Source organism: Callorhinus ursinus, unplaced genomic scaffold (genome assembly GCF_003265705.2).
Source record: "Callorhinus ursinus isolate GAN/ISIS: 27379988/994484 unplaced genomic scaffold, GSC_fseal_2.0 scaffold13, whole genome shotgun sequence".
Classification (NCBI taxonomy): domain Eukaryota; kingdom Metazoa; phylum Chordata; class Mammalia; order Carnivora; family Otariidae; genus Callorhinus; species Callorhinus ursinus.
In genome coordinates, this window is record NW_027397075.1 from 3626904 (window position 1) to 3645628 (window position 18725).

General features: G+C 46.7%; 1 protein-coding gene across 1 annotated transcript in view; it reads right to left on the reverse strand.

The window, feature by feature from the left end:
* BMERB1 (bMERB domain containing 1) overlaps window positions 1-18725 on the reverse strand; it is a 114234-nt gene that overhangs the window by 38820 nt on the left and 56689 nt on the right. Inside the window, exon 2 of the mRNA XM_025855588.2 lies at window positions 6158-6281. Within this exon, the coding sequence (XP_025711373.1) occupies window positions 6158-6281 (124 nt within the window). The remainder of the gene's footprint in view (window positions 1-6157; window positions 6282-18725) is intronic.

Consider the following 18725-nt stretch of genomic DNA (forward strand, 5'->3'; position numbering starts at 1 on the left):
GGCACACCTACCAACTCCACCATTGTAGCGACGGAATGGCACACACTGCTTCTGTAAAGTGACGTCTTTCAGATACTTGGTGGCTTTTCGGATATGCATACCCTTGATGGCCTGGGCAGTTTCACGTGTGTTCTTAAAGTGAACACGAAGATTTGAACCTCTTGACTTCCATGATTTCATAGGGTTTTCTGGGTCAAGCGAATAGCAAACCATTTTCAGAGGTTACCTCAGGCCGCTTAGGGGGAAGAGTAGCCATTGGACCCATTCTTAAAAGAGTCAATACAGCAGGAGACATAAAAGAGAGAAGACACCCGCAACCCTGAAATGTGGTCTGACTCACATAGTGTCCACAGGAGCTGATGGGTATTAACTTGATTACTTCGGAGCAGGTGTGACAAACCCAATCTCATCCTGGTTATTACAGCTACAATCACTGGGACAGTTCCAGTCAATGGCTGTCACATTCCTGTCACTCAGAGCTTCCCCACCTGAGCCTGCAAATGCTTATTGTGGTCTGAAATTCTATTTCCCTCTTACCCTGTGCCGGGGCCCTCGTGTGTGTGTGTGTGTGTGTGTGTGTGTGTGTGTGTGTGTGTGTGTGTGTGTGTGTGGAAGTTGTTGGGTAAGGGTGGAATATGCACATTCTACAAATATTAATTGCCCTAATAAGTGCCAAGCCCTATTCAAGATGCTGGGAAGATAGAACTGTGAGGAAGATGAGTAAGATTCCTACCCTCGTGGTGTATACTCTAAAGAATTTCCTTCCTCCCTTCCCTCATTCACTCTCTGAATCAGTGCTCTGGGATCACTGCATCCTAGCTTGGCTTCTGATTAGCTAATGCAACCGTGGGCAAATTTTTAACCTCCCAATTTTCTCTTCTCTAATAGGGATGCAAGAATAGGAGCCCTATAGCTGTGTGAGGGTCTGGCTCTGAGAGATAGCCAGGAAACTGAATTCAAGAACGGCCCACACGTGGCCTGCTAGCCTGGGAGGCTGAGGATGATGGATGAGGCATTTGTTTGGGTGTGAGTGGGCAGCGAGCCCTATCCTGTCCACCCTGGGTCCATCGTGCACCACTGAGACTGACGAAGCGGGTGCACCTCCAGGCAAGGTTGCATACTATAGCAGGCTGGGCCTGGGCTGGGGGGGGGGGGAAGGGCTGTCAGTAGAATCCACTATTGTCTGCAGGCTCCTAGCAAGTTCCCCCCACCCCAGGGGGGCCTGGAAGCCGGCCCCTCCCCTGGAGAATGGCACTGAGCCCCTCTTATGTCTTGACTACACTGACCTCTTTCTGTATCCTTTGAATAACTTGATTTTCAAGGTTCTACAGTTGAGATTTGTCCCTAAGTGGGCATGATGGGGAAATTCAGTGACTCAAGAGTTTAGTGCCCTCCTTGGCCCAGAGCTGGAGCTTACACGCTAGCTGTTCTTGTCATTGCTCATTCACTGCGTGCCAGGCATGGGCCAGATGCTGGGGATACCGAGTGTGGGCACACACCAGATGCAAAGGTCAGTAAATGCAAAGTAACAGCCATTGTTCCTGTAGCAGCAAAAAAAAAAAAAAAAAAGCAAACTTTGCTCCCTCTTAAGCACCCTTGGGCTGAAGGGAGCTCTTCAGTACTTTACAGCAGAACTCCTGTTCTCTGTCTTCTTTCTTTTTTTTATTTTTATTTTTTTAATGATTTTATTTATTTATCAGAGAGAGAGACAGAGCACAAGCAGGAGAGCAGCAGGCAGAGGGAGAAGCAGGCTCCCCGCCGAGCAGGGAGCCCAACGTGGGACTCGATCCCAGGATCCTGGGATCATGACCTGAGCCGAAGGCAGCCGCTTAACCGACTGAGCCACCCAGGCATCCCTTCTTTCTTTTTTTTAAAGAGAGAGAGCACACATTGACAGTGGGGAGTTGGAAGAGGGAGGCACAAAATCTTTTCTTTTTTTTAAGATTTTATTTATTTGAGAGAGAAAGCGGGAGCCAGAGGGAGGGGTAGAAGCAGGCTCCCCTCTGAGCAGGGAACCCGATATTGGGCTCCATCCCAGGACTCTGAGATCATGACCTGAGCCAAAAGCAGACGCTTAACCGACCGACTGAGCCACTCAGGCGCCCCAACTAAAGGTTATATATTAAGTAATAGAAGAACAGTTGTAAAACTATTAGTCAGAATTAATAAAAACCATTACTATTAACATAGGTCATTTTTATGAATTGGGATTAAAGATAGAACGGAGGAAGAAAGACTTAATTTGCATGTACAGGCACACCTCATTTTACTGTGCTTTGCTTTATTACACTTCAAAGATACTGCATTTTTTACAAATTGAAGGTTCAAGACTTCAGTGGACAGTCAGAATGGCTAAAATTAACAAGTCAGGGAACGACAGATGTTGGCGGGGATGCGGAGAAAGGGGAACCCTCCTACACTGTTGTTGGGAATGCAAGCTGGTGCAGCCACTTTGGAAAACAGTATGGAGGTGCCTCAAACAGTTGAAAATAGAGCTACCATACGATCCAGCAATTGCACTACTGGGTATTTACCACAAAGATACAAATGTAGGGATCCGAAGGGGTACGTGCACCCCGATGTTTATAGCAGCAATGTCCACAATAGCCAAACTGTGGAAAGAGCCAAGATGTCTATCGACAGATGAATGGATAAAGAAGAGGTGGTATATATACACAATGGAATATTATGCAGCCATCAAAAGGAATGAGATCTTGCCATTTACAACGACATGGATGGAACTGGAGGGTGTTAGGCTGAGTGACATAAGTCAATCAGAGAAAGACACGTATCATATGACCTCACTGATATGAGGAATTCTTAATCTCAGGAAACAAACCGAGTGTTGCTGGAGTGGGGGTGCTGGGAGGGATGGGGTGGCTGGGTGATAGACATTGGGGAGGGTATGTGCTATGGTGAGCGCTGTGAATTGTGCAAGACTGTTGAATCACAGATCTGTACTTCTGAAACAAATAATGCAACATATGTTAAGAAAAAAGAAAAAGAAGAAGATAGCAGGAGGGGAAGAATGAAGGGGAGTAAGTCGGAGGGGGAGACGAACCATGAGAGACGATGGACTCTGAGAAACAAACTGAGGGTTCTAGAGGGGAGGAGGGTAGGGGGATGGGTTAGCCTGGTGATGGGTATTAAAGAGGGCACGTTCTGCGTGGAGCACTGGGTGTTATGCACAAACAATCATGGAACACTGCATCAAAAACTAATGTAATATATGGTGATTAATATAACAATATAAGATTAAAAAAAAAAAAGACTTCGGTGGAGGAAGTTGGTGCAGTTGTGGTGGGAATAGCAAGAGAACCGAAATGAGAAGTGGAACCTAAAGATGGGACTGAATTGCTACCATCTCTTGATAAAACATTAACAGGTAAGCAGCTGCTTTTTTTTTTTTTTAAGATTTCATTTATTTATTTGACAGAGAGAGACACAGAGAGAGAGGGAACACAAGCAGGGGGAGTGGGAGAGGGAGAAGCAGGCTTCCCACAGAGCAGGGAGCCTGATGTGGGGCTCGATCCCAGGACCCTGGGATCATGACCTGAGCCGAAGGCAGCCGCTTAACGACTGAGCCACCCAAGTGCCCCTAAGCAGCTGCTTCTCATGGATGAGCAAAGAAAATCATTTTTTTTTTAACTTTTTCTTTCTTTCTTTCTTTCTTTCTTTTAAGATTTTATTTATTTATTTGACAGAAAGAGATAGCGAGAGAGGGAACACAAGCAGGGGGAGTGGGAGAGGGAGAAGCAAGCTTCCTGTGGAGCAGGGAGCCCGATGCGGGGCTCGATCCCAGGACCCTGGGACCATGCCCTGAGCCAAAGGCAGACGCTTAACGACTGAGCCACCCAGGCACCCCAAAGAAAATGGTTTCTGAAGATGCCATGCAATTGTCAAAATGACAACAAAGGACTGAGAATATGACATGAACTTAGTGGATAAAGCAGTGACAGGGTTTGGAGGGTTGACCCCAGATTGGAAGGAAGTTCTACTGTGGGTGAGATGCGATCAAGGAGCATCCCATGCTACAGAGAAATCGTTGAGGAAAAGAAGAATCCATCCATGCAGCAGACTTCATTGTTGTTTTAAGAACCTGCCACAGCCACCCCCACCTTCAGCAGCCACCACCCTGATGGGTCAGCTGCCATCAACATCGAGGGAAGACCCTCCACCAGCAAAAGGATTACAACTCTCCAAAAGCTCAGAAGACGGTTAGCAGGTTTTTTGTTTTGTTTTTGTTTTTAGCAATAGAGCTAATTAATTAAGGCCTGTGCATTGTTTTTTTTAAGACAACACATTTGCACACTTAATAAACAATAGTATAGTGTAAACATAACTTTTATAAGCACTGGGAAGCCAAAAAAATTCACCTTACTCACTTTATAGCAAGGTTTGCTTTATTGCAGGGGTCCGGAACCGAACCCACAATACCTCTAAGGCGCACCTGTATTATTTAGAGAGTGTGATCATCCCAACCCTCTTGCTGCCAGTGAACTCTCAACTATTCCATACTTTATGGCTTTTCCCTTTGCCCTGAGTTCATCCACAAGTAGGAGCTGCACGGAGATTTCTGCATTTCCTGACCTATACCTGGATCCTTGCTGTTTGCTCGTTTCCGCGGAGTGACTGTACCCGTTACTTCAGTTCCGTAGTCAAGGGCGAACACGAGAATCTGTGTCTAGTTTCGTGATCTCCCGCACACAACAAAGACACAGAACTTCCTGCCACTCATCTGCACTTGGGTAACCCACAGGCACCTCAAACTCCTGTCCAGTCCTGGCTTTGTCGGTAGTTGGAATCACCTGACTTAATAGTAACACCTGGTCTTAGTTAATACTTCTCCCACACAACCAATCCTTCCTCGAGTTCTTTTGAAAAACAAAAAACACAAAAACAAAAACAAAAACCATGAGGAGGAAAGGATTGTTTCTCCACACTCATGTATGTATTGGTTTAGTTTATTTCCAGATCAAAGGGAAGATGTTTCTTATTCGTAGGGTGGGGATGTTCTAGAACTTTCCTCCAAGGGCTCCTGGGAGGAGGGATCGTGCCCATGAAGCACTTAGCACAGGGTCTGGCCCACACAGAGAGCTAAATAAATGGCAGCTATTAATCCTGCGGTCTACCTCACGGGGTGAGAGAGAAGGTCACATTATGCGGTATATGTAGAAGGTCATCCAAGGAGAATATGGATTTTGAAAGCAGGAAGAGCCGGATCTGAATCCTAATTGCTCTGTTTACTAGCTGGGAGGCCCGAGCAGGTTAACTTCCCTGAGCCTCAGTCTTTTTCATTTGTAAAATGGGATAATCCTATAACGGACCTCAGTGAAATCAGTGAAAGAATTCGTGGAATGTGTCCCTTCCAGCGCCGGCCCAGAAGGCGCCATGTTGCTGCTTTTTCCAGTGGAGGTTGGGTCAAATCATCTGATTCTGGGGTTGCCGGTGACCCCAGGAGAGAGGTACTATCATTCCCCCCGCCCCATTTCACAAGTCAGGGAAATGAAGCTCAGGGAGAACTTTCCCCAGGCTCTCCCAGCTTTTTTGGATCTCATAACTATCTGAACCCAGAGTGTGCATGCTTAATGATGCGGACACAGGTACCACTTCTGGGTCCCTATGTCTCCCTCTCCCTCTTCCCTTTTCTCTTCTCAGAAGCAAATATAGAAAGAGCTTGGGCTCTTTGAGTCTTTGAGTCAGACTGGCTTGGATTCAATCCCAACTTCAGGGTCTTGTTTAAAATAGAAGACTCTAGGGGGCGCCTGGGTGGCGCAGTTGGTTGAGCATCCAACTCTTGGTTTCAGCTCAGGTCATGTCTCAGGGTTGTGAGATCGAGCCCTGCGCTGGGCTTTGTGTTCAGCGCCAAGTCAGCTTAAGACTCTCCCTCCTTCTCCCTCTGCCCCTCCTCCCCGTGCTTGCTCGCTCTCTCTCCCAAATAAATCTTTAAAAAAACAGATAAATAAAAAATAAAATGGAAGATTCTGATACCCATGCCTCTAGGCCGTCGTGAGAACCAAATAAGAGTTTTTTAAACGTATGTAATGCCTTTATCCTGGCGTCTGGCCTGTAGTGATACATAGTAAATGGTAGTTTCTCTGGGTGTCCCCGTCTCCCCACCCCTTCTTTTTCTTGGCCACCTCCCCGAGGCACTCACATAAACCTAAGCTCAGACTCCCGTCGGACCAAGACTTCTCGGAGGCGCTGAATTTTCGCCATCTCCAGTTCGATCTCCTCCGGCATCATGGTTGTCTCTGCCATGCAGATGATGTCCAGCTGATCTGTGCAGGAGACATGAAACGTAGGTGTCAAGACCCCAAGGCCACCCCAGTTTTCAAGAATTCCCTTAGGACCGTCCTCGTGCTCATTCCAGGGAGCAAGCAGCCTTTGCCCCAGCACCCTGGGCACACCGCGAGGGCACACAGACGACAGCCTGAGGGGTACATGTGCATTTAAGGAGCCAGCCCTTGGGAACCCGGAAAACATGTTTTCCATGGGAATCCCTGTTACAATGGCAAGAGGAGGTTCAGGTGGGCTCACCAAACCTGTTCAAGGGTGTACACGTGGCTTTGATGGTCCCTGCCTGGTCCCAGCTCCTGAGCCTCTGCTCTCCTTGACTGCAGCCATTTGTCCCTTATCCCAGCCTCAGGACCAAGGCCAGCTTCAGGCAGAAAATCATTTTATGGGCGCCTGGGTGGCTCAGTCTGTTAAGCATCTGCCTTCGGCTCAGGTCATGATCCTGGAGTCCGGGGATCGAGTCCCGCTTCGGGCTCACTGCTCAGCGGGGAGTCTGCTTTTCCCTCTGATCCTCCCCCCTCTCACGCTCTCCCTTTCTCAAACAAATAAAAATCTTTAAAAAAATCATTTTATAATCATTCTTTTACAGCAATACTATTAATCATTATCTTATAGAAATACTAAGTAAGGTAAGGAATAGTAATATTAAGTAATACAAGTTTGTTGCAGAAAATTCAGCTCATACAGCTAGGCAAAAAAAAAAAAAAAAAACAGTCATCTGTAACCCCACTGCCCAGAGAGAACCACGATCCACATGTTGATGGACATTCTTCCTGTCTCGTATTTATTTGATGTACATTCTTCCAATATATATATGATAATTTATATGATTAGAATAACAATGATTATATATATTATATATGTGCTGTGCATATTTAGGGTAATACATATGGGGTTTTTGTATGTTTTCTATGCAGAATATTATATACACACATGTATTTCATAGTATCAAAGACACAAAATCACCTAAACACCTATCAGTGGATGAATGGATAAAAAAAGATGTGGTATATAAACAAATGGAATATTATTCAGCCACGAGGAAGGAGGATATCCTTTGTGACAGCAAGGATGGACTTTGAGCATCTTATACTAAGTGAGGAAAGTGAGGCAAAGGTACTGTATGATTATCACTTACATGTGGAATCTAAATAGTCAAACTTGTAGAAAACAGAGTAAAATGGTGGTTACCAGGGGATTGGAGAGGAGGATAAAATTGATTTTGTTTAAAGAGTTGTTAAGGGTACAAACCTGCAATAAGGAGTAAGTACACAATACCTTTTTTTTAAAGATTGTATTTATGTATTTATGTATTTATGTATTTTAAGATTTTATTTATTTATTTGAGAGAGAGAGCAACAGCATGAGTGGGGAGGAGAGGGACAAGCAGACTCCTGCTGAGCAGGGAGCCTGACGCGGGGCTCGAACCCAGGACCCTGGGATCGTGTCCTGAGCCAAAGGCAGACGCTCAACCAACTGAGCCACCCAGGCGCCCCAATACACATACCTTAAAAAAAAAAAAACTGGAAAAATGTATGCTAAAATGTTAGTAGTTAAAAATGTTCATACACACCCACATCATTGTATACCTATATTTCCGCCATGATGCAGGTCTGGTTTTTGTCATATAAAGTTAGGGTATCACATTTTATTACCCATTCTTTTCACATAACATATCGTGAGCATTTCCACACGTCCTTGGATATTCTTCCCCAGCAGCAGTGGGAAAGGTTGTGTGATCTTCTATTTGTGGCTGTATCGTGAATCACTCCACCAACCCCCAGACGGTTAGATTGTTTTCCATTCTCCCCACCATAATCAGCCCCGGGACGAGCGTTCTCGAAGCTCAGCCCTTGCATGCATCGAGGAGGTGCCTTTAGGCCACATTGCCGGAGTGCATGGCTGGGTTTTAAAGGCTGCAGTGTCCTAAGATCTTTCCCGGTTAGAGAAAAAGATATAGGGGAGGAGACAGTTTGCTTTACTGAGACCAACTCCATGGGACCCACATCTGTACCTTCTTTCTACATCCAACAACTTGCTTCTGCTGCCGGGCGTCTGTCTTTGTCCTTACCTCCGAGCTGATGGTTTGGAAAGCTTCCACCCATCAGAACTCCCCAATGTGCTGAGGACACAGGAGGAAGGCTGTGACCTAGAGCTGATTCCCACCTGGAAACCAATGGCCTCCCTAACGCTCTCCGAGGTAATTCACAATTTGTAAGAGATAAACGAGGACAAAGTCAAGGGGGGAAAGACCAAGAAATGAGTCAGGGCGAAGAAATTGAGGCATATGGCAGCCCTAGGCCAGCTGGAGATCTTGTCCCCGCTCGGCTCAGCCCCCCAAAGGAGCGTCTGCTTCTCTTTATACTTTCCGAGAACTCCCAGATCTCCCAGCATGGACAGGTACGGTGTTGAGCCAGGGAGGAGGGCAGGGCGTCTAGATGGGTAGCGGGGAGATGGGCAGACAGAGGAAATGTTAAATCGGGCATATTCACTATCCCCTTCTGCGGCCCTCCAAGCATGGCGTGTCCTGAAGACCATCCTGCGGTCAGGCCAAGCTGATGCGGAAATGGGGGTAGGAGGGGAGAAGGGGAGGCTGGAGGGGTGAGTGTCAGAAAGGGTGAGGGAAAAGGATCAGAGGAGCTGTCTCAGGATGGGGACTTGAGAAGAGAGATAGATGTCTAAGGAGGAATTTTAGGAATTGTCCATGTGACATGCTGAGTCGTGATCTCAAGGCTTCTGGAATCAGATCTGGGGTCCTCTTACCTTGCCACCCCCCAAGACTGAGATGGCTCCTGGGGCTGGAGCACTGAGACCCGACTTGAGGAAGGACGAAGGAAGGAAGGAAGAAGGAAGCAAGGCACAGGATAAAAATAGTAATATTAATTGAGCATTACTGTGTGCCGGATTCCAACCAGGCTAGAGGCCCAGCTTGGGCAATAGAGGGTCATGGTGACCAGGGGTGGGGAGGTGGGGGGCGTTCTGGAATCGGATGGCTGGGTTTGAGTCCTAGCTCTGCCCCTCACTACCTGTGTGGCCTGGGGGACTTAGTTAACATCTCGTGACTCAGTTTCATGTGAGGACACCCAGGGCAGTCGTGAGGATGGAATCAGCCGAGGCACGTCAGCCTCCACGTGTGGTTATGATGCCCTTGGTCATCACCACCAGCCCGCTCTGCTGTGCCATCTCTTTTCATCCTCACCATAAACCAGCAGGATCAAGATGTTCTCTGTTGAACAAATAAGGAAACAAAGGCTCAGAGCTGGCTAGGAAAGTAGCTGAGCCCTCGACTGCCTCCAAAACGCAGGTACTTCACCCCGTCACATGACCTTGAATGAGCCCTTTACCTCTTAGCATCTCTTCCTTCCTTTTTCAGTAGCTACCATGTGCTATGCTGTGCTGAGGCTTTATATGATCTCACTTAATCCTTATTTTATACCTGATGAATCAGAGGCTTCGAGAAGGAAGTGACTTGGCCAACATCACACAATCAGAACGTTACAGAGTTAGAATGCAAACCCAGGGCTCAATCTTTCTCTCTCTCTCTCAAGCACATTGTATAGCCTCTGGGCCAGGGCTAAAGGCATTCATGGTTGGGAATGCCTGTAAGTATTCTCATTTCTCACATTGTGGTTCAGATGGGCAGCCTGATTTCCATGGGACAGAGGGTGAAAATGGCCACATATCCTGGGGCAAAACATGGGACAAAGACTCACACTCCACGGATTGGCATTTTATCTCCACACCTCAGCACCTTGAGGCTCCAGGTGCTGACAGGAACGTTTAGCTTTGATTTGGGGCTGAGAATGGGGTTGATACCTGTGTTGAAAAGCCTTGCTTATGCGTGCTTTCCTTCTCCTGGAGAAAGGAACTAAGCCTAGACCTCAAATTAGATGTGAGATGGTTAGAATCCCTTCTTATGCTGAGTGCTCCGTGCCAGGCACTGTGCTGGGCTCACGATAAGCCTCATGTCAATTAATCTTCACAGCATCCTGGATGAGTGGTTAGCAACTATGGCCACGGGCCAAATCTGGCCCCCTGCCTGATTGTGCAAATAAAGTTTTATTGAAACACTGGCCATGCTCATTCATTTATGCATTATTTATGGCCACTTCCACGTTACAACCGCAGAACTTTGTAGTTGCAACAGCAACAGAGACCGCGTGGTCCCTAAAACCTCAAATATTTACTGTCTGGCCCTTTACAGAAAAAGTTTACCAACCCCTGCCCTAGATGGTAGATGCTATAATTTCCCCAGTTTAAAGATTAAAAAAAAAAAAGGTTAACCTGGTAACAATAAGAGCTAACATTGGGGCGCCGGGGTGGCTCAGTTGGTTGGGCGGCTGCCTTCGGCTCAGGTCATGGTCCTGGAGTCCCGGGATCGAGTCCCGCATCGGGCTCCCTGCTCAGCAGGGAGTCTGCTTCTCCCTCTGACCCTCTTCCCTCTCATTCTCTCTCTCTCAAATAAATAAATAGAATCTTTAAAAAAAATAAGAGCTAACATTGATTGAATATTTATCATATGCTAGGATCAAATTACCTTATTCGATTCTGAAAACAAGCCCTATTTAGCACCCCCATCTCACAGATAAGCAAGTTGAAACTCAAGAAAAGAAATAAGTAGGGTGCTTGGGTGGCTCAGATGGTTAAGCATCTGCCTTCGGCTCAGGTCATGATCTCAGGGTCCTGGGATCGAGTCCCGCATCGGGCTCCTTGCTTGGTGGGGAGTCTGCTGCTCCCTCTCCATCTACCTCTCCTGCTGCTCATGCTCTCTCTCTGTGTCTCAAATGAATAAATAAAATCTTAAAAAAAAAGAAAAGAACTAAGTAGAAGAGCTGAAATTTAAAATCAGGTCCTACTACTCCAGAGCCCTTGTCATAATAATCACATTCATTTAAGAAAGTACCTCCCCACTTAAGAAGTATCATCATCATCTTGACAAGAGAGAAAATTGAGCATATGGGGAGTAGCTGTTCTCAAGTGTTAGCAGGCATGCTGATTATCTGGGCAGCTTGTTAAAAAGGCAGATTCTCTGCTTCTACCCCCAGAGATAACCCCAGAGATTAGGCTAAAACCGGGTTGGGGAGTCGTGTCCAGGGAACTTCTGTAGAAAGTCTTCAGGCCAGACTCTGAGAAACGCTGGTAGGGGTCTTAAATAAATGAGTGTTACACACGGTCAGCTTCTTTTCAGTCTTGCATGACAGAGGTTAGCATGATGGAAACCTTCCTGACACCATTTTCCAGCTAGAGGGCAGGCATCCAACAGCTGCCAATCAGAGTGTCCATGAGGAGGACAAATCCTGGAAAAAGATGGACAGTTGGCACGTTTGGGTGGCTCAGTGGGTTAGGCATCTGCCTTCAGCTCAGGTCATGATCCCAGGGTCCTGGGATAGAGCCCTGAGTCAGGCTCCTTGCTCAGCAGGGAATCTGCTTCTCCCTCTCCCTCTGCCCCTCCGCCCTCTCATGCTCTTACTCTCTCTCAAATTGGTAAATAAAATCTTAAAGGAAAAAACAAAAAAGATGGACAAGCTAGAGAACACGGTGCCTACAAGGCTCCAGGCTGCTGCTGTATAGAGAGAGCAGAGCACTAAGGCAAGGAGGTCCCCAGGGCTCCAACCGCCGCTGCCGTCACTGAGCTCCTAGGAGCTGAGTCACTTCTGGGGGATGAGGCAGCTAAATCCATCTTTTTATCCCCAAATGTCACACCAGGGAAATGCATGCCTCATGAGCCCTGCAGCACCAGCTAACAAGAGCTGAGCACTGGGCATGACCGGGATGCACCTGCACGTTTCACCATATACCTTGAAAATTGAAAGCTGTCCAGGGATGGGGGGGTGGGGGGTTGGAGGCAGTGGTGAGAGTGGATGAGGGCTGGCCATCTCCTAGAAGCTCGTGATTTAAATAGAGGCAGGAAGGGGAACAGAGAATATATGCTGGGGAACAGAAAAGCCTTCCCTAGTCTGTCTTTTCCAACCATGGGTGCAAATACGACTTTAAGCCCAGGGTCCCCCAGGCCATCCCCCTCTCTTGTTTCTGCTTCATAACTTTCACACACCTGGTACATGCCCCAGAATTCGAGAACCTAGAGCATTTACTGTGAGTGTGGTGCAGTGTCCCCACGCAGCCAAATGCCTTGGCAGGGATATGCTAGCATTATTACCCTTCCTTTACAGACTGGTAAGGTGAGGCTCAGAGAGATCCTAAGTCATGGGCCAAAAATCACTGAGCTGGTGAGCGCTGGAGCTGGAACTTGACCCGCGTCTGTCTGATTTCAAAGCCCATGTTGTAGATCAAAGGGCTACAGACGAGCATTTCCAAAGCCTCGATCAGCACATGGGATTCACCACAGCCATGCATCACGAAGTATCTGGTATGACCCGAACAGGCTGCTACCCCTGAACCCCCGCCCCAATTCCTATGTTGAAATCCTAAACCTAGTGTGACGGTCTTAGGAGAGGGAACCTTTGGGAGGTAATCAGGGTTAGATGAGGTCATGTGGGTGGGGCCCCATGATGGGATTAGTGTCCTTATCAGAAGTGACACCAGAGCTCAATTTCTCCTCCTCTGCTCTCCCCTCTGCAAGGACACAATGAGAAGACAGCCATCGACAAGCCAGGGAGGGGCTCTCACCAAACACCACATCTGCCAGTGCCTTCATCTTGGACCTCTGAGCCTCCAGAACGGGGAGCAGTCAATGTTTATGGCTTAAGCCCCCCAGTCTATGGTATTTTGCTAAAGCTGCCCAAGCAAAGACACAATCTATACCATCATTTACTCAATAGTTCTTTAGATTGGCTTTTTTTTTCCACTCAAGCTCCTTAAAGGAAATTTCCTATCATATCCATAAAGAATAAGTCACTATTACTTAGCATAATTGGGAAGTAACCATAAAGATAATTCCAATGGAAACAAAGCAATGTTGTTCCAGCTAAATTCTCAGACTGAAGCCAAATTCTTCTTTCTCAACAAGGTGGATTAGCAAGTCCTAGAAAGTTAGCAAGTGCTAGAGAGGTATTAAAGGCAAACCACCAGATTGAAGCTTTCTTTGGTAATCATAAAGGTTAATAATTGGGGTGGAGGGGAAAGATTTTCCCACAATGTAATTTGATGTTGTTTGATGCTAGAAGCATCTGAGCACCACTGGGGGTACCCCTCTCACCCCCTCACACAGAAAAGCTGTCATACAATGGGATTCCAGCCCTTTGGGTTGCAAGGGTGTTAGAGGTCATTCGGTCAGCCTCATGTCCATGTCCAACAGGGTGTGACCAGACATAACAGGATTGGGTTCTGAGGTTCCCTTGACAAAGAGCAATAGTCCTACACTCTGGAGTTGTCACTGGAAAATTAAATGAGAACACAAGTCTGAAGGAAAAGTCTCAACTATGTGTCAACTTTCTCACCCAAAGATGCATCAGCCAACTGAGTCACGATTTCAACCCAGCTCATATCATCAAGGCAATTACTTGAGTGGACATACTAATCTCAGCCCCCACGCACATTTATAAGGTGTCTGGCATCCTCAGAACATCCTCAGAAGGACACCTGAAAGAAGGGCCTTGGGGGTTGCCTGTCGGGGGTGGGGGGCCAGTGTTAGGAGGAACCCCTTTCACCATTGTTTGAATTTTTTTTTAAGATTTTATTTATTTACTTGTCAGAGAGAGAGAGAGAGAGCACAAGCAGGGGGAGCGGCAGGCAGAGGGAGAAGCAGACTCCCTGCTGAGCAGGGAGCGAGATGCAGGACTCCATCCCAGGACCCTGGGATCATGACCTGAGCCAAAGGCAGATGCTTAACCAAATGAGCCACCCAGGCGGCCCCATTGTGTGAATTTTTAAGTAAACTTCCCATTTTGGAATAATTTTAGGTTTATAGAGAAGTTGCAAAGTTATCACGGAGACTTCCATATACCCTTCCCTTAGTTCCCACCATTGCCAACATCACCAAGACGCTGATGTTGGTGCATTGCTATTGGCTATATTATTTGGGTTTTAGCATGAGCGGGTATAAATCAAGGTAGAATTTTTAAAAAAGAAACAAAGAGCAAAGGAAAAGAGTTGGTGGGTACAGGCGCTGTGGGAACGAGGCCAGCCCTTGAAGAGGGCAAGTGAAGGGGATCGTTACGGGCATGGGCTTTGGGGTCTCAGGGTTGCCTCCTTTGCTGGGACCTTGGTCTCACCTATTGATGACTCTGGGCCTCAGGTTCTTCATCTGCAGTGTAGGAACAATCACACCCATTTCATAGGTATTTATGTAAGTGCCAGGCACATAGCAAGTTCTCTCTATAACTCCCTCTGTAATATTTGCCCTTATTATTCCTTTAATAAGTATGCACTAAAAACCCACTTTGTGGCAGACGCCACCCTAAGCAATGAAGATGGAACAAAACAGACAAAATCCCTGCCCTCGTCGAGTTGACCTTCCAGAAAGGGGCTTACATGTCAGGGAGGAAGGTCATTCGTACACCATCAGCTTATCCCTGATGGCAGATATGGACAGATTCTGGTTCAAGTCTTGGATCTACCACCAAGTGTGTGATCTGGACACACCACTTAATCTTCCTAATTTCAGCTTCCTCTTGGGTAAAATGGGACTCCTGTCTCACAGAGTTGCTGCTCTGGAGGCAACATAAGATGTCAGGTGCTTGGTGCAGCACCTGGCATGATAAAGGGTACTCAGTATCATTCTGACTGCCCTCATATGTCCTTCCCTGGAAGAAGCCAGACCGACGTGGGACAAGAAACAGGACAAGGATCATCAGATCTGGAGATCAACAGGTTGCTTCGAGGCCATTCCTCTGTCCCTCTAGGTAAGACTTCAGTCCTCCAACTCCACCTGCCCTGGAAGCAAGGTCTAGAGAGTTCCCAGCAACCCTCTGTTGGGAGCCAGTCTTGGCTCACCACCGAGTGTACCCAGGCACATCTTCCGACCCAACAGTCTTAAATACCAGGGAAATATATGTGAGCCCCATTACTATATCCTGATGCACTTCTAAGGCTCCTGGTGACACCCTTGCCTGTTATTGTCATCAGGCATTCATGTAGGAAAGAAGCTCATCTCAAACCCCAACACTGCATTATGGGATGCACCAAGCATCTCGCCTTCTCGCTGTAACAGGGAATATAATAGGAAACAGCCGGTTGCTTTTAATGAGTCATCGTTTCCCAAGAAGATGAAGCAACTGCTTTTAATTCCAACCTCCCGGCTGCTCCATTCCCCTCAGCCTGCCTCATGAAGGAGGATGCCGCTGGGTCCTGCACGTAATCATCCCTCCTGCTGCACCAGGCCTTCCCAAATGCACTCTCTTTAACTCACAATCACCCCTCAAGGAAGGTTTTGCAGCCGAGGAAGCTGACTTGCCTCCAAATCTTGGCCATGGTTATTATTCTCTGATGTGATTTGGGGCTCATTTTTTAGCTTCTCCGGGTTTCTCTTTTCTCAGCCACATCTGACTTGTCCCAGATGGCAAACGTAATTAGGAGAACGCGCCCTCAGCACTGGGGTTAAGAAACAAGCACTGGAGCCAAGCCAACCTGGGTTTAAACTCTGGCTCTGCCCCTTTCTAACTGCCAACCTTGGGCAAATGACTTAACCCCTCTAAGCCTCAGTGTCCTTATCTGTAAAATGGGGGTAGAGAAGTAGACTGTGAGAACACCAAAGGCTCGTTCTGAAAGCTCAGGGCCCGAAGCTAAGGCAAGAGTTTGATCTCACCCCTCAGCAGCCTCTAAGCACTTTGTTTAGACCTGAGTCTCTCACCCTCAGCACTGCTGATATTTAGGGCCAGATCTTTCTTTGCTAAAGGGGTTTGTCCTGTGCACTGTAGGACGTTTAGCAGTGTCCCCGGCCTCTACCCACTAGATGCCAGTAGCATCCTCCCACCAACACCAAATGTCTTCAAATATTTGCAAATATCCCCTGGGGGACAAAAGTATCCTTGGCTGAGAATCACTGGTTTACATCCACTTTTTCAAGGGAGCTCCTAGAAACATCTTACTTCCTGTTTGCTATAAAAGGTAACATACTCACACGTTTCGTGGATTAGGCTGTGGACATCTTGGAGGTGCCATTATTCAGCCTATTACAGTCTACGTAATAGAGAAGGCCAGAGAAACCTACCATGGGAGGTTCCTAGGACGGGGTCATTCTCATCTTTGAGGGTAGAAACTGTGCTCTGTAGGGAGGGACCTCAATTCAGTGAAGGACATGGGACAACCAAGCAGTGAGCCTGCCCTCCTGCTCACTGGCCATTGTCCATGTCCCCCAGCTCAGTGGCAGCAGACACGGCACAGTACTGCTGAACTGATGGCATGGCTCAAGTCAGAATGTTGGCTCTGTCCCTTACTGGCTTGTGCCCCTGGACAAGTTATTTAAATTCTTCGAGTTTCCTCTTTCTCACTAAAGTGGGTCTAACAATACCTGCTTACAATATTTGTTCATTCCATAATAACTATTTGCCCAGTTGGTAAGTGGATTGTGCAACCTAACGCACCCTCAGTATCCATCATTTGTAAGTGCGGACAATAATAGAAACTACTCATTGGTCCTAGTGACGGTTGGGTCAGAGATCTTAAGGCTAGTACATCAAAAAAGACCAAGTCAGATCTCGATGAGTGTCAATTATCATCCACCATCACCATCATCATCACCACCTGCATCATCACCATCACCACCATCACCACCACCATCATCATCACCACCATCATCGCAATCACCATGATTATCACCATGACCATCACCATCATCACCATCATCACCACCATCATCACAATCACCATGATCATCACCATCACCATGATCATCACCACCTCCATCATCACCATCATCACCATCATCATCACCACCATCATCGCAGTCACCATGATCATCACCATGACCATCATCACCTCCATCATCACCATCACCACCATCATCACCACCACCATCATCACCACCATCATCGCAATCACCATGATCATCACCATGACCATCATCATCATCATCATCACCATCATCACCACCATCATCACAATCACCATGATTATCACCATCACCATCATCATCACCATCACCATCATCATCACCATCACCACCATTATCACCACCATCATCATCACCACAATCATCGCAATCACCATGATCATCACCATGACCATCACCATCATCACCATCATCACCACCATCATCACAATCACCATGATTATCACCATCACTATCATCACCATCACCATCATCATCACCATCACCACCATTATCACCACCATCATCACCACAATCATCGCAATCACCATGATCATCACCATGACCATCACCATCATCACCATCATCACCACCATCATCATCATCATTGCTATCACCATGACCATGACCATCACCACCACCACACCATCACCATCACCATGCAAAGATAAAGCACCCCACCTCAGACTCCACCACAGCTGGAGCTAGGGGTGGGAATGCACAGAGGAGATCAGCCCCTTGGGAACCCCTGTCCCCTTTGCCTTCCTTCCCAGAACTCTGTTCATTGGGAATACCCCACCTCATACACAATCCCAACTCATGCCTTCTTAAGAAGGATGAGAAGCACAAAAAGTCATGCATCCCACCTACATTGTCCACAAAACCAACACTAAGCCTGGGGATGGGGGAGTGATATTAAGGTAACAGAAATAAATTCTTTTTTTAAAAACAAATATTCTAGAATATTATCCTTCAAGGAAGCATCTTGGATGATTTCTAATAATACCAACATTCCTCAAGCCTTTTAAGACTTCTTAGACTCTTATACGACTATTAAATCCTTTCTGGAATAAGGAGAGGTATTAATAAACAAACTTTTTGATATTACTTTCAAATCAGCTTATGAGCCATTGAAGAAAAGCAGTTTAGCACATTTAAATTCATGTTTTTATATTCACATGATCTGATTACCCACTTTATTTGCACAAGCTGGCTCAGAATGACTTTGGTTAGTTCCAAAAAATCAAACTCCCTCTCCAAGGCAAAGATTTATCACTATTGTGGATGTTCACAAGATCTCAACACAGACTGGGACTACAGTTCCAAAGGAGGATTTCCAGAAAGGGTTTCATCTGAATTATGTGTGTGTTACCATTAAGGTGGGACTTTGAAGGAGATGACACATGAGTTCTGGCAGATTATTTAATAATGTGTAATGTCATTTTTCATTACTTGATATCCTCCCTCCAACACTTCTAAGTGACCTTCAATGAGTCACCAAACAGCACTGTCATATTTCTCCCAGCCCTGAGTGGAAGGGCTTGGATAGGTTTCAGAAGTCCTTTGAGACCATATAAGAGAATCAAATATTCTTGCTAATTCAGTGGGAGTTGTTAGGGATGTCAAATTAAAAACTGTGGAAATTGATAACCTTGTAATAATAAGATGACTGTCCAGAGGGGCGGAGCAAGATGGCGGAGGAGTAGGAGACCTAGATTTC